The sequence below is a fragment of the Marmota flaviventris genome, chromosome 17, assembly GCF_047511675.1.
Source record: "Marmota flaviventris isolate mMarFla1 chromosome 17, mMarFla1.hap1, whole genome shotgun sequence".
NCBI classification, from domain to species: domain Eukaryota; kingdom Metazoa; phylum Chordata; class Mammalia; order Rodentia; family Sciuridae; genus Marmota; species Marmota flaviventris.
Window position 1 is genome coordinate 51,114,188 of NC_092514.1, and position 16,063 is coordinate 51,130,250.

The 16,063-nt window shown below is 43.9% G+C and overlaps 1 protein-coding gene and 1 long non-coding RNA gene across 2 annotated transcripts in view; one reads left to right on the forward strand and one right to left on the reverse strand.

Moving 5' to 3' along the window:
* The window catches only part of Ca10 (carbonic anhydrase 10), a 466,152-nt gene extending 454,256 nt beyond the window's left edge, over positions 1-11,896 (forward strand). The window contains exons 7-9 of the mRNA XM_027924743.2: positions 7,544-7,698; positions 9,557-9,731; positions 11,441-11,896. Coding sequence (XP_027780544.1) covers positions 7,544-7,698; positions 9,557-9,731; positions 11,441-11,463 — 353 coding nt within the window. The 3' untranslated portion in view covers positions 11,464-11,896. The remainder of the gene's footprint in view (positions 1-7,543; positions 7,699-9,556; positions 9,732-11,440) is intronic.
* Positions 11,897-11,997: 101 nt separating this feature from the next.
* On the reverse strand, positions 11,998-13,903 carry LOC114083440 (uncharacterized). The gene is made up of 2 exons (XR_003581146.2): positions 13,262-13,903; positions 11,998-12,708 (listed from the first exon to the last, which is right to left on the reverse strand). It is a non-coding gene; the product is annotated as an uncharacterized lncRNA (long non-coding RNA).
* Positions 13,904-16,063: the final 2,160 nt, after the last annotated feature.

Consider the following 16,063-nt stretch of genomic DNA (forward strand, 5'->3'; position numbering starts at 1 on the left):
GGGGAAATCACCCCAACATGGCAGCTGGTGGAGACACTGCCCATTTGCCAGGTCTATAGGTTTGGGCACAGCAGGCATGGCTAGGAAAGAGGAAATTGTGCAGAATCATTCTTTTGACTTGGTTAACAAAGCCAGGAATCAGGTCACTTTGATGCCAAATGAGAATAAAACCAAAGGTGAACAGAATTTTCTTACTTTAAATGAAGCGTGGCTCCTATTTGTACCCATGCAGCACACTGTAATGACAGTGAGACTCTACTACATTCCTTAGAAGCTTTAGATTTCCTACCTCTGAGTAAAAACTTATAAAACACTAACTGGAATCCACAATGGGTAAAAACCAACCTGAATTAATTTCAGGGTGAATTTAGAAAGTCTTCTAAAGAAAATCCATTTTATTAAAGTTAAATTCCCCTTCAACAGAGTGAGGGGCAAGATTGCAATCGTGACATCGAAAAAAAGATTTTTCTGGAAACATTTTCTAGAGAAGGTACTGGTAGCTTATTGAAATGTTCTAATTTTTTATGTAGTGTATTGGAATAATGCCTCCATTCCTCTGTTTTCCTTGTGTTAATTAATTAGCTGGCTCAGGACCCCAGAAAAATAAAAGATAGCATTCCTATCATTTGATTTCATTGAATGATTTCATCATTCGTTTTTTTATAAAGGGGGATTTTGTGGTATTCTCAGGTAGCAAATTAATGATTAGTTGAATGCAAAGAGCCATCTTAAGTGATAAGAGGAAGCACTTCTTACAACATTGTCTATAAATGAGCAATCTTCTAACATCCTCGGACAGTGTGTTACTTTATTTCACGTGCCCTTCAACTTCGTGTGCCTCATTCATGTCATGGGATGTCAATATGATGGTGGGCTTCAATAACAGGAATGCAAAGGATCACAAAGGTCTGGTGACATTTTTAATAAATTTCCTACAGGGAAATAAAGACAGCCCACTGAAGGCATCTGGAAGACAGTTTTCCCGTAAGGTGTCTGGCAGTGGAGCAAACTCTTTTTTTTTTTTTCAATTTTTAAAAAATTATTTATTTCTTACATACATGACTCTTTAAAAGAACTTCTGCAGGCTTCTTTGTTTAACTCCACTTTGGCCCCACCCTCCCCCAAACCCCTGTGTTAAAAGAGGAAGGCATGGGTCAGGGTGGGCCCCATTGTAACCGCCTTCTACTTCACAGTTCTTGGGGAAGTGTTCTCTGCACTGCTTCTTAAGGGACGTGGTGTTAAATGTGATGAAATATCACTGAGGACTTTAAGCAGATTGCTCCGGGTGCCTTTCTCTATGCTTAATTGAACTTGTACTTTCATTTCAAAGGAATGGCTTCGGAAATGTTTTCACAGAATGCGAAATGCAGCCCGCCGCTTCCCAGGTTGCAATCTAAGTAGTTATTCATGTCAGCAAGGAGTAGAAAAGGGGCAGCTTACCTCCAAGAATCCAATTCTCGGAGGCCCTTCTTTTCATTTATTGTTTGTGTAAAACAGAAAACCATATTACTTTATTCTTTAGTAATTGCTTTTTTTTTTCATTTCAGTTGAATTTGCCTCAGATTATAAGAGGAAATGTCATTCCATATAATAAAATTGCCAAATAGTTCCATATTGATCAGAAACAATATTGATCTCGGGAAGTGCCCAGTCTTTTTCGCATTGGAACCATTTGCTTTGAACGAGAACCGCATAAGCAGGAAGAGGCAATGTTAGCGCTCATCAGTGGTCCACATGAGTAAGCAGGATACATTTGACAGAGGCCAGAATCTCGGACCAAGGAAAAGATTTCCCTACTGCATTATCCCAAGCATTTCATCATAGTGTGCTTTTAACAAAAAAAAAAAAAAATTAAGAGTTGAAACCATGATTAAGAACTTAGTACAAAATACATCAGAGATTCAGCAAGAGCATGCCATAAAACCAACACACAACTATCAACTTTTGCAGTCATTTGAAAGACTGAAATGGGCTGTGTATTGTGCTTAAATATTCTTTTATATATATATTTAGTTGTAGGTAAACACAATACCTTCATTGATTTTGTTTTTATGTAGTGCTGAGGATCGAACCCAGTGCCTCCCACATGCTAGGCAAGCGCTCTGCCACTGAACTACAACCCCAGCCTCATAGACATTCTATTATTATTGATTATCCAGGGGTTTCCTGTACTAGAAAGATACAGCCAATGCATAAGAAGCTACAACATTCTCATGCCAAAAATTTGACCTAGAGAAGATTAATTTGGCTATATAAACTTGTTTATTCAGAGAGACATTTTTGAATCTATGTAATTTTTGTTATCTAAAGATGGCCTGAGCATTTATGCACAATTTTTGCCACAAGTAAGAGGTTACATGACTTACTTGTGAAGAAATCATAAGCTACTGGCAAAGCCACAGTTGGACTTGGATTAAGACTCTTGACTTGAAGTCCAGGGATGATTTTCCCTCTATAAGCTATTTTCTCATAAGATAGATTAAAATAGATGATAGAGATAGAGAGAGAGAGAGAGAGAGAGAGAGAGATCTTTATAAGATGGTCCATGAAAAACTATTTGAACTTCTGCCATGACTTTCTCTCCATAAATGTCCTTAAAGCTAGCAGAGACATGTGTCATTACCCCATTTGGCCTCTTTTGTGCTCCGTGCCATATCTGTGTATCTCTGTGCACAAACAATCCTGACCTTTTCTAGATTTTTTTGCCATCCTTACTATAATGACTAGAGCCTGGAGAATTTGGAGAGGAGGATTCAACATCCAATGAATTAATTCTCAGGCTTCCGTTCTGCCTACAACAACCAGACCATAACACTGAGGTACACAAAAGGCTGGGGGTCTGCTGGCTGCTGCGTGGACAAGCTAGCTTGTGGGTGATACTCAGTTCCAGGCCTGGTTGGCCAGGGGAGACACCCAGTGTGCCTGGACACTAGGATTGAAAACTTCTGGTTTGGCCATATTCCTTTCTTGTATCCCAGCGTCTGTGTCCTACCAAATAAAAGCAAGCTTCCGTGAGGGAGAAAGAAGATGCAAAAAGGTAGCCTGCCGCTCTCAAATCCTACTACCTAAAAGACAGAACATTGATTTAATAGCAGCCTTTGAAGCAGAGTGGTGAGTCAGAAGGACAAATGTTACATGCTAAATGCAGACCAACTTCAGCAAGGTAGTTGAGGGTACAGGCTTACTTGGAGTAGACACATGGGAACACCACATGGAGATGGAGACAAAGCCATCAGTCTCATCCCAATGTCCTGGGGTGTGACATGCAAGGGGGTGGTGGTAAGTAGCATGTGTACAGGCTGAAGCCTCAGAGATGCCTTCCATCATCTGACCAGATGTTGCCTTTTCCTGTCTTGGTTCTGCCCAGCAACACCACTAGCAGGGCTTTCAGGGAGAAACCATTTCATAGATTCATTTAATCTACATTTACTGAGCACCTACTATGTAGAGGACTTCATGCTGACAATTAGGATTCAGAGATAAAAGATGCAAATAATTCTCTGAAAGGCTCCCAGTTTATGGGGACAGTCAAATAGGTAAATAATCATTGGCAAAATAATTTAATAAATACATTTAAAAAAAAAAAAAAAAAGAGGGCACCAACTCAGTGGGAAAAAAAAACAGGGAGTCCTGGGGAAGAAAGCAGTGGTCATCCCCAGAAGCTAGGCAAGGACACTGCTACCCAGAATTGCTACTTAACCTAGGCTGGGCCTTGTGCTGGATAACACTTGCAAAGCATGATTGCATGCATTCCTCAAACAACCCCGTGAGCCAGGGACTCCAACCATCTGTATATTACAGATGTGGAAGCAGAGGATCAGTCTGTTATCGGTGGGTCCAAGTTCACGCAGACGATGAGCAACAAAGTCAGCATCCAAATTCGGGCAGGAGTCCAAAGCTCAGACTCTTCACGCTGGGTCTGTCCAAGTTCTATAGCCTGGGAAATAAAAAGGGCAAAAGATGAAGCAGGAACATTAACAAGAATCAACCAAAGAATACAGTGAGGAATAAAGATCTGCCCAGGCCTTCTGTGGCCACTGCATCCACTGTGATGTTCTGGAAACAGTTGTCCCCCCATCAACAATCCTGGGGTAAATCCATCAACATCACCCTTTGCCCTTTGCTCCTGGTCTGTGCTCACCTCCAGCCCTCTCTTCAAGTGTGCTACCACCCAAGGGCCGATTACCATTTCAGCATAGAGCTCCTCTGTCTTTACTCTGGTCATGCCTGAAATGCCCCTCATGGTGCTTGCTGCATTCTCTCCTCCCCACTCCCCTGAATAAAATAAAACACAATAATAGCAGCACGCTAGAGTACCCAATATGTTTCTTGTGCAAGCTTGGTTAAACAAATCACATTGACCTTTAATAAGAAGGTGCCGGATGCTTCTTTCTCTCATCCAATATGTTAATCTTCAGGCCAAACCACCGTCGGAGCAAGCCTCATTAAGTGCAAATCTGATCATGCCATCCCCGGCTTCAAACCCTTCAGTGATTCTGAATGGCCTCCAGCATGAGGCCGGAACTCCCAACAGCACACACAAGGGCCTTCCCTGTGTGGCTGGTGCTGAACCCCTCCAGGCTCATTTCCCACAGTATCCCTCCCCCTGCGTCTCACTCACACTCTAGCTGTCCCCAGGTACATGCCACACTCAACTTCCTGAGCTCTTTCTCTAGCAGGAATCTGTCTACAGTGCCCTTGACAGCCACCCGCTGCCAGCCACACACTGATTATCTCTTGTCATTCAAGATGCCGTTCGGGTCAGCTCCTCGGTCCATCCTTTCCTGAGCTCCCCAAGCAGAACTGATAGGCTGTCTCTGGGCCAGTGCAGATGCACATCACTGTCCCTGTGACTCCCAGCTACATTCGCTTAATTATGTCCTTCTCACCTACACGGAGCTGAGAACCTGACACACAGTAGGGGCTAAGAAACAGTCACCAATGTCAAGTTCCCTGCATAAGCTTATCCAGCACCTGAGGACCGTCACATCTGTGTGCTCTGCACACTGTGGCTTTGTGATCGGAGCACCTGACCACACATGCCACGGTGCAGACCCAGACCCCTCATGTTCCAATCACTAATTCCCTCGTCAGCTGGCCCTGGATGCTTTGTGTTTGGATGGAGAGTGTTTCTATTTCAGCAGCCCATGGAAGGAAGTCCTTCCTCTTAGGGCTACTCAGGTTGACCAAACTCTCTTCCTCAGGGGATTTGTATGGATAAAGTTGGAGACCAGTAGGAGCAGTTGGGATTGGAGAAAGAAAATGACTTTTTTATTTTTAATATCATTTCAAACTACTGACTCAACAGATTTGTTCATAATTTAGTTAACAAGCAAAAACAAAAACCTGGAATTCAAGTTCCCTTAGCAAAGATGCCTCTTTCTTATCAGAGAGAGTTAAATGAACAATTTCTGGAGGAAGGCATAGGGAGAGGTAGTCTTTACCCAAGAAAATAGATCAGTAGCATTAATGCCAGGATCCTTAGGTAAGTGCACTTAGCACCCTGACATCATAGTCTACTTATGTTTTGTCATTTGCTGTCTCGCTCTTCAATTAGAAGAGACAGACAAAACACCTGTCTTGTTCATAGTTCTATCCCCAGAGCCAAACCCAAGAGGTTCTTAGTGAATGTTTGTTGAGTGAGTAACCAATCTCAGTGTGGAGACCAGGAGAGTTGAGTTCCAGTTCCTTTGCAGTCACCAGCTTACTCTGTGGCTTTGGGATATTTACTTTGCCTCTTTCATCTTTATTTTCTTGTCAATGAGAATGTTACTCTCTCCCTGACCCACCTCACTGGCTCCGTTTAAAGTTCCAACTACATGTGCAAGTCCTTTACTGTAATATATGCACAAAACTGAGTTTGAGAAATTATATTGATCACTAAAGACTAAGTCCTTTCTCACCAGGATGAGAGAACACGTGTGAAACCAGGGGTACTGCAGAAGCCAGTCTCATCTCTCTGCCAGTCAGGCTTTGGGCTCCTGCCACATGTTCTGCAAGCCACCTGGACTGACCCCAACAGTTGGCGTTCATGGCACACTGGAGGGTGCCACACTTCTGGGGACATAGATGTGGAAGCACTGGGGTGCAGAGGACAATTGGAGCCTGGATAGTTGGGCTACCCAGGATGAGAGCATAGATTGAGAAAGAAGAGAGGCTTGGGCAGGTCCTCAGGGTGTGGGAAACAGGTGAAGATAAGAGTCAGCAATGGACTGAGAAATAATGGTCAGAAATAAGAACCCTAAGCACTGTGGTTTGGAAGCCAGGAGAAGAGAGCCCCAGCAAGCAACATAGAAGGGAGGAGGGAAGAGATGGAGAGAGTCAATGCAGATTTCAAAACCCCAGTGCATTCCAGTTTTCTAAAAATTTAACCTATACACTGAGATTTAAAAAAATTAAAAAGAAATTTAGCAAGGTGCTAGTGGTAATTGTTGTTGATGATTGGAATTGTATCTTCTTTCTCTCTTTCCTCCATATTTAACAATTAAAAACTATATGTAATAGCAAAAGATATGCAAATATGAACTGCTTAAATAGGTGTATAAGAAAAGGTTACCCACATGGGACTACCAGGAGGAGACATGTCAAAAATGAAGTCAATTGTTGAACTTGACCAATGAATCTTGTGCTAGGATTTAACCTAGTTATTTTTCTTTCTAGAATATATTCTTAACAATTTTTGTTTGTTTTGTTTGTTTGTTGGTCCTGGGGATTGAAACTAGGGGCGCTTAACCACTGAGACACATCCCCAGCTTTTTTTTATTTTTATTTTTAAAATTTTGAGATAGGATCTCACTAAGTTGCAGAGACCAGCTTGGAACTTGTGCTCCTCCTGCCTTTGCCTCACAAGTTGCTGGGATTACAGACGTGCACCACCGCACCCAGCTGAATGCTCTTTTAATTAATGATGTTCATAAATAATAATCGTAACCAGGCAACTTTTCAACAGGTCTTTGTCCGTTCCATTGTGCCTACCGTGCCTACGGCCCAGGTCTCAGGGACCCTCATGAAGGACTTGACTCTGCCATGGTCCTGTGGTGGACCACATTGCTTTCAGCTCACCAGCATTCAGTGTCCCATCCCATGGGAAGAATGTGCTTCCTTGCAGCCCTGATTTCAGCCTTGGTCATGGAACTCTCTGGCTACCAAAATGAGAGCAGAAGTCAATGTGTCACTTTGGGACGAAAGCCTTCAGAGCCAACAAATATTTCACCATGCTTGCTTTTCCTTCTGTCATTATGATCCACAAATCACAATGCAGCCAGACAGTGTCTTCTCCAAGAGTCTGGGTCCCAAAACATGTACAATAAAGACCTGGAGGGAAGCCCTTAGCCAAACTTGCATGGACATGTTTGAGAGCCACACACAAAACTTTGTTGATTAAAGTGATTGAAATAGGGAAAGGAGGTGATGGGACTGTTTGTTACTGCAGCCTATCCTGACAGATACCAGTTGTCTGGAATCCAAAAAGAAATATATATAAACAATACCAGTACTTTCTTAAGAAACTTAACATTTAAGTCTTTGTTACCTTCTTTTCTAGATGATGCATACTTACTACAGGGACTTAATATAGAGGAACTATATCCAGAGACCTCCAGTTTCATTACTTATGATGGGTCGATGACCATCCCTCCCTGCTATGAGACAGCAAGTTGGATAATAATGAACAAGCCTGTCTATATAACCAGGATGCAGGTGAGCTTAGCTTTCGTCCTTTAGCTAATGGGGAAGATGGATGTAAAGACTGGCTGGGTTGGCTTAGGGACTGTTGTAAAGTCCCACAGACGGGGTGGTGTAAACAACAGAAACTTATTGACTCATGGTTCCGAAAGCTAGAAGCTGAAGATCAAGGTGTCAAAAAGATTGATTCCTTATGAAAGATATGAAGGATACTTTATTCCTCTCCTTGGCTTTAGATGGTTTGCTCACAGTCTCTGGTGCCACTGGGTATGAGAAGCATCACCCCTAATCTCTACCTTCATCTTCGTGTGACATTTTCTGAGTCTCTGTGTCCAAATTCCTTCTTTTTAAATTTTTTTAAAATTTATATATTTATTTGTTCTCATTTGTTACACAGGACAGCAGAATGCATTTCAGTTCATAGTATACAAATGGAGTCCTCCTTCTTATAAATATACCAATCATGCTTAATTTGAAGAGGCCATTCTAGTAACCTCATCTTACCTTAGCTAAATACCTCTACAGTGACCCTATTCCCAAGTAAGGTCACATCCTGAAGTACTCGAGGTTACCAGGGCCTTCAACTTATGAAAATTGAGGGTTACACAATTCAGCTCATAATACCTGTGTTTAAAGAGCCAGCCTCAGGATTTAGCATGAACTAACTATAGAAGCATCCCACCTTTCTGAGTGAGAGAAGATTGCACAGTTAGCTCCCAAAATGTACTCTACAGTCATACCATCCAAAGAGCACAGGAGCAAATTGAATGATAGCATCGGACATGTTTGGAAAAGGTGGGTTTTAAAAAGTTACATAAGTTTTATTGTGGAAGGATTTCTCAGGCCTTTGTAAACTGATAACACATGCATCAGTCTCCAAAAGGAGGCAATGTGATACATGGTATTCCACACACATTCTTGAATGTGGGATGTTCTAGATGGATGGGAGCCAGGCCTGCCCTCCTGGGCCAGCTTTGCTCCGTGGCTCATGGTGCACTTCAGGTCTGTCACCCTGCTCTGTGAAATCGATACTCCTCCTCCTTATCATGGGGGGTAAATTACATGCTCTGATGTTCCACAATTGTGAGAGCCCATCAAAACTTAAAGGACAGATGAGCCAATGAAGCGGAACTCAGCCTCCTTGACAGGAGACATGTTCACAGCCTCCTCTCTGTATTGATTGGAACTCATTGAGTGACAAGCATCAGGAACCTCCTGCAGGTAGCTTAAGCTTAGACAAAGGATTTATTCAAAAGATACTGGGGCTTCTTGTGGAATATGAGATCAGAAACGGGTGTCAGGAACTCCCCAGAATCAGAAGCCCTTCCTCTGCTTTTCTCTCCTCACTGTACATTTGCTTCATTCTTCTCTCCTGCTAGAGCTGGGCTCCTTTTGCTTCTCAGTCCTGTGGCGGAACATGGCTGCAGGTGCTAGAGGTCAGACCCCTGGCTCTGCGATGCACAGAAAAGGAACTGAATTGGTCCAGCTTAGTTTAGCTCTGACCCCCTGGGTCAATCACTATGGTCTGGGTAATGTCCACATAGGGGTCAGGGAATGAATGAACCATGGGGTGTCAAAGCAAGAAGGAACCCTGGAGAGCACCTAGCTAGAATTTCTCCTTTAACAGATGGCACATGTGAGGGGGGCAATAAATAACCCATAGAGTCACATGCGAGCTAGTGAGCCAGGAGCAAGGCTTGGTCCATGCCTGGAGGCCTTAGCAGCTCCTCAACTCAACTGGACCCAGGGAGAAGTGGCTGGTGCCCTTTCCCAGACACCTGGTGCCACCTGGCCCAGTCTGCCTGGTCTCACTTCTTGCTTTGTGCATCAAAGAGCGTGACTGCATCTCACACAGCTATTTCTCTCTCCTCAGATGCATTCCTTACGCCTACTCAGCCAGAATCAGCCATCTCAGATCTTTCTGAGCATGAGTGACAACTTCAGGCCTGTGCAGCCACTCAACAACCGCTGCATCCGCACCAACATCAACTTCAGTTTACAGGGGAAGGACTGCCCGAACAACCGAGCCCAGAAGCTTCAGTATAGAGGTGGGTACGGTGGCTCAGACAGCAGAGGAGGACCCAGGCCAGAGCCCCATGTCCCTCTTAGACCTGTTCTTAAAAGCCTGACACTGTCTCCCAGTATAGAAATCATGACTATGGATGACAAGGGGACCCTCCCCCCAACATTTGCATGATGATTTTCTTTTTGGAAAGCCTATGTATTGTGACTAAATGGTGATAAATGTTTGATATATAAGATGCATATCTACAGGTGTATTTAAGTTTGATGTCACATGTATCAAACCTTTATACCCCTCTGGTTCAGGCCAGACAGTCCTTTTTTATTGCCATTTTAAACAAGAACCCAGAAAGGCTGATTTCCCCAAGGTTATATGTTAGAACAGGATAATAAGAAGCAGTAGGGCCTTTGGTTATGTGTCCCTCAAAGTTGAGCAATGCTCTGGATGCCAGGCCATCCGGTCCAATGAGGTAACATGTGTGAACATATCTTTGTCCAATACTCTGACCCTAGAATGGTTATGATTCCTACTGCAGGGTACGTTTAAGATGACTTCTGCCTCCTGAAACCCGGGCCCACCCTCAGCCCTCTCTCCTTCCTTCTGCACATGGATTGAATATCTGGTGGTCATTTTGCAGACTCTCAGTGTGGAAAGGGAGGTGGAGGTGCAATAATGTCTTAGATAGGCCCTGGACCTGAGGTCCAGGCCTTGTTCTAACAAGCTACAAATACCCAACCAGCTCATTTACCCCTCTAGACCAGGATTCTTTCTGACAGTCCCTATCCCCATTTACTTCCTTGCCTGCTGTGAGGGACAAACAAGAGCCTGGGTGGGGAGGCCTTTTGTAGCAATAGCACACTCTCCAAAGACAGGCCTGTGGTTCTCACCAGGCAGGTCTCCCCATGTGCCCTTCCTTCTCTCTTCTTTCAGACACACTGACACACACTGCCTAAACCATAGATTTGTCTGCTCCCTTCAAGCCAGAACTGCTAGACAAATAAATGCCCAACTCATGCACTGCCCCTTCCCTCTATTCAGCATCTATTCATGGTGTGCCTACTATGTGCCAGACACTTAGGTAGACAATGGCAACACAGCAGTGGTGAAGACAGGTGTGACCCTAACCCTACAGAGCTATCGTCTACAACAGAAATTAGCACACTTTTTCCGTAAAGGGGCAGTGAGCAGATATTTTAAGCTTTGTGGGTCACACCGTCTCTGCCTCACTCTAATGTAGTGTGACATCAACCACAGACAAGAACCAGATGCAGGGGTGTGGATTACCATAAATGAAGCTTCACTTACAATAAACAATACAATATTTCAATAAAACCTGATTCACAAAAACAGGTCCTGGTCTGAAGTTTGCCCATCCCTGGTCAAGACCAGTGCCGTTCTCCAGAACTTTCTGCAATGATGGAAATGATCTATTCCATACGAGGCTGTCGAACAGTTGATATGTGGCTAGTAACTAAACTTTGCATTTTAACTCATTTGGATTTCAGTGGCCACACGTGGCTAGCGGCCACCAGATTGAACAGCACGTGTCTAGAGGGTCGTGGGGAAGGGAGTAGCTGGGATACTAATACGTAAGCTGGCATTTACAAAATAGCCCCTTCCCCTTTGGAGTCAGGCCCCGTTAATGTGCAAATTAATTCAGTTATGCCTTGTTTTGTGTTGTGTATGTGTGTGTGTATGTGTGTGGTTTGTTTCTTTCTCTCTCTCTCTTTTCAGTAAACGAATGGCTTCTCAAGTAGGGAACTAAGCCAAGAAGAATCCCACCTCAGTGAAACGCTACGACTGTGAATTGGCGTAACCCAGAATGTCCCCCTTCTTTCTTCCTTCCCCCAAGCCTCATTCACTCTTTGGATTGGCCCCTTCTTCATGAATATGGTCTGCAAAAACCATGGCAGAGGAACGCATCTCTTACACACACCCCTACACGCACGCGCACACACACACACACACACACACACAAGTGCTCACACACACACACACACACACACACATATAATGAGTAATGAGGAGACATTTTCAGAAACAAAAGCCTCCTTCCTAAGAGGTTTAGAAGAAAATAACCAGTTAACCCGATTACAATTTTGATACCATTTTCCTGAATTGATACATCTACCCGACGAGACTTTTCAGCCTTTGTACATACAAGATTCTTCCAGAAGAGACAGAGAGGAGAAAACAGCTCTGAACACATCAACCGAACATTGCTTCCAGTCCTCTCCAACAGTGTCCTAGGATCCTCTGAGGATGCTGGTGACAGTGAACCAGGACAAAGCTGAGCAAGGACACTTTATTTCTAGATAACGATTCTTCTGTTTACTCAACGATTTAAAAAAAAAAAAAAGAAATTTAAAAAAGGACAGACACTGAAGAGCTACACACTGTATATATATATATATCACTGCAGACTATAAAGAAATGGAATTATTTCCCCTCTTTGTCACATATCTGTAGTAGGATTTGCCAAGATCAGAACTGATCCATTTGCTGTTTCTTGTTTTCCAAAGGTCATACATTGTGTTTGGTTATTGTTAACAGCTCAATAAATGTGTTGAACGAGTTAATTTCACTTTTTTTTTCTGGCTCGGGTCTGTTCTCCTTCCCGGCAGGCTGAGCCCTGGCTCCCCTCAGCTGCATTCTTTGGTTTCCCTTCTCCTTCATCTATGTGTCCGTTCATCTGCAGCCAGTTTTACTGGGTTTGTGGCAATCAGGAATGCATTTGCTAAGCAAGTATAACTTTAACTCCACTCCATGGCGCCATCCTTCATACAAGGTGAGCTTCAGCCTGACGTTGCAGGCGACCGATTTCTCGCGTTTCAAAAAACTGCCATCCCCTCCCCTGTGATGCTCCCGTGAAGGAATGCACTTTGCCTTGTAAATTCCCGGGAAAGGGGTGTCTTTCTCTCCAGGTGCAGCCGGATCTCACAAAGTACAAACGAATGCCTTTCTTTTCTTGTTTATAAATGGTCACTCACTGTGTTTGGTTACTGTCATAAAAAAAAAAAAAATCAATAAATGTGTTTAACAAGTTACCCAGTACCTATGTCTGAGTTTATTGAGAAGGAGGATGCATCCTGTGGAAGTCTCTGAGTCCTGCTGGGTCCACAAGCAATTGCATGCAGCCAGCAGGGCAGCCAGAGATGCCAGAATAGTCTGTCTGGCCATTCTCAGAGCCAGGTAATTAATACCCTGTTGAGAAAACATATAGGCTTAGCTGCTGGAAGGGAAGGCCTGGATGTTCGTTCAGTGGCCAAATTAAAAATAACTTTCATGTCTCCTTTCCATCACAATCACCGGAAGGAGAGAAAGCAAAGGCACGTGGCGTCTGTATGAATAGAAAATTCACAAGCATATCAAGTGACAAAGCATATTGACAATGACAATTTCCAACAGTCCAGGTTTTTTCATATTTAAAATCCTACACTTGACTGAATTTTCACATTCACTTTTTGGCATCACTATTACGTGACAGCCTCGGCCAGGATGGCACGGAGGCCTGTTTCTAAGCAATTGTATCTTTCCAGAAAACCAAATACTTACACAGGTTCAGGGCGAACAGGTGATAGTCTTTCTTGGTGCGCTTTGCTGCTTCCTTTCTGGGTCAGTATCTTCCTTAGTTTGCAATAGCAGACAGCATAATGGCTGAAGAATATGAATAGTGGATCAAATTTACCCTGCCACCTGTCTCCTGTGTGACGCTAGGCAGTTTGTTTTATGTCTCTGATCTGTACGTTAGGAATACCAATAACTGCCTCCATGAGTTATGAGGCCTAACTACTATCAGCTACTTAAAACAATTAGCACACCACCTGCACTGTCGTCTGAATGGTCCCTAGAGAGGGAGCACCTGTGTAGCCTATCTACTGGAAGTTCACCTGAATCATACCATGCCTCTCTTTACAGGAAAGGGTTAGCATTGATCACCATGGGGACACCAGATTAATATCAAATGACAGCAGCCCGATACCCAGCAGACAGGTCAAAGGTACATGCCTGAGGTGTGCTGAGGGAGGAACACAGGCACAGGTGACAAAAGCAGGCAGGGCCTGGGATCTTAGGCCCTGTTCTGTCCCAGCATCCTCTGTGACTTGGAGCAAGTCAACCCTGTTCCCTGGGGACTGGGTTATTTTCTATAAACAATCTGAAAAAGATGACCTCCTGCGGCTTTTCCATGCATCATTCCCCCCCAGCCCCCGCCTGTGTCTCCTTTAGCTCTTCAATCCAAGAGGAACCAAGAAAAACCCAGGTACTCACCCCCTCCCACCCCAGGGATCCTGAGCACCTTGACCAACCAGAACTCAAGGCAAAACTGGCCTCTGCCTCTCACCCTCTGGGCCAGCCCTAAGTGCCCCTTCTCCACACCCACTGGGATTCACGGGCACCAGTTCCTCAAACCACGTGGGAGCAGTAAAGATTAGCTGGATGAGTACGTCTCTACAAAAAAATAAAAATAAAGAGATGTTTTCAAACTACCAAAAATCCCCTGGAACTTGGCCTGGTGAAAACATGGAAAATACAACTCCACAAATGCACTCAGTCAAGGGGCCCAGGAAGAGGTGGCAGCCGTGCCCCTTTGCTCTGCACCCTATGCCCACCTGCTGACTCTGCTATTCAGAGCCTCAGACCAACATGGGCATCCCTTCCATCCTGGAGAGGGCATCTACCACCCAGGGATAAACATTAGGCTTCAGTTCCCTTCTCTAGGACATAGGAAAGGAGGGAAATGTGTACCCAAGAGAGTTCTGGGCAAATGGGGAGAAAAAGAGAAAACATCGTGTGGACATCCATTGGCCCATCGAGAGAACACATTTTGTGGTTTCCAAAGCCATTGGCGGCCATTCAGGGCCTTGTTCCCATCTCCCTGGGTACCAGTTTGGTTGCCATGTGACTAGGATAACCCCAACTCACTGCCCTAGAGGTGTTGGGAAGGTGGTGCAGAACAACCCCAGCATGACATGGAATCCGGGCAGGAGAGCAGGGATCCACAAGGCCACACCACTCACGTGAGGCTGGAGTCTGATGGACCACGTGGTTGACATATGCCAACACCCCCGGGGTGGACCCTTTCTGCTAGACCCCAGAACACTTGCAGTACATGAGAGTACCCAGATTTCCTGTTTCGGAAAGCCTAAGAGTAGGACTTTCAGGAGCAAAAACTCACTTTAACACACTGAGCAACTAGCAGATTGAACCTAAGGAAAGACCTTAGGTTCTGAGGAAACACACTGGTAAAATCCAGCGTGGGTTGCACATTTCCTGCGACACAGGCCGTGAGCTAAGCAGTTTGCAATACCATCTCATTTCACCCATCCAGTGACCCAAGACACACTCACCACTGCTGTCCTTATGCTATAAATGCAGAAACTGGACTTTTTAAAGAACAAGTGAAAGTGACAGGTGCAGGGTTATGTAGCTAAATGTGGTAAAGCAAGACCCATCTCTTCCAAGCCAGTGATCCTCAAAGTGTGACCCCAACCATCAGCATCACTTGGGGACCAGTTAAAAATGCCAGTTCTTCGACTCCACTGCAGAACTATTGATGTTCTGGGGTGAGACCCAGTCATCTGTGTTTAAACAACTCCCAAGGCGATTCTGATGCATGCTCAAATGTGAGAATCACTGTAAGCAAAATGTCTATTCTCACTACATCCTCCTCTATAGGTTCCCAAACTTTGCCACACATTAGAATCTCCTCCAAGTGATTCATAATTATAACATAATATCCTCCAAGTCCATCCATGTTATAGCAAATGCTAGGATTCCCCTCTTTTTTCAAAACTAAATAACATTCTATTGCTCGTATATGCCACATTTTCTTCATCCATTCATCTGTCAATGGAAATGTAGATTTTTCCATGTTTTTGCTATTGAAAATATCATAGCAATGAACACAGGTGTGCAAACAGCTCTTCCAAATCCTGATTTCAATTCCTTGAAATCAGGAGATACCTGAATCATTTTCAATTTTTTTTGTAGAACCTCCTTACTGTTTTCCATATGCTAATTTACATTCCTGCCAATATTGTCCAAAGGTTCCCTTTTTTTCCAAATCCTTGCCAAGATTTGTTTTCTTTTCTTGATAACAGCCATCCCAACAGATGTGAGGTGGTTATCTCCATGGTTTTGGTTCACATTTCCCCATTAGTGATATTGAACAACTTCTCACATGATTGTTGGTCATTTGATGCGGTCTTTGGAGAAATAACTATTCAGGTTTTTTACCCATGTTTTAATCTGATTTTTGCCATTGAGTTGTAATGACATAAACCAGACGCAACAAACACTACATGATTCTACTTGTATTAGAAATCAAAAGTAGTCATACTCATAAAAGCAGAATGG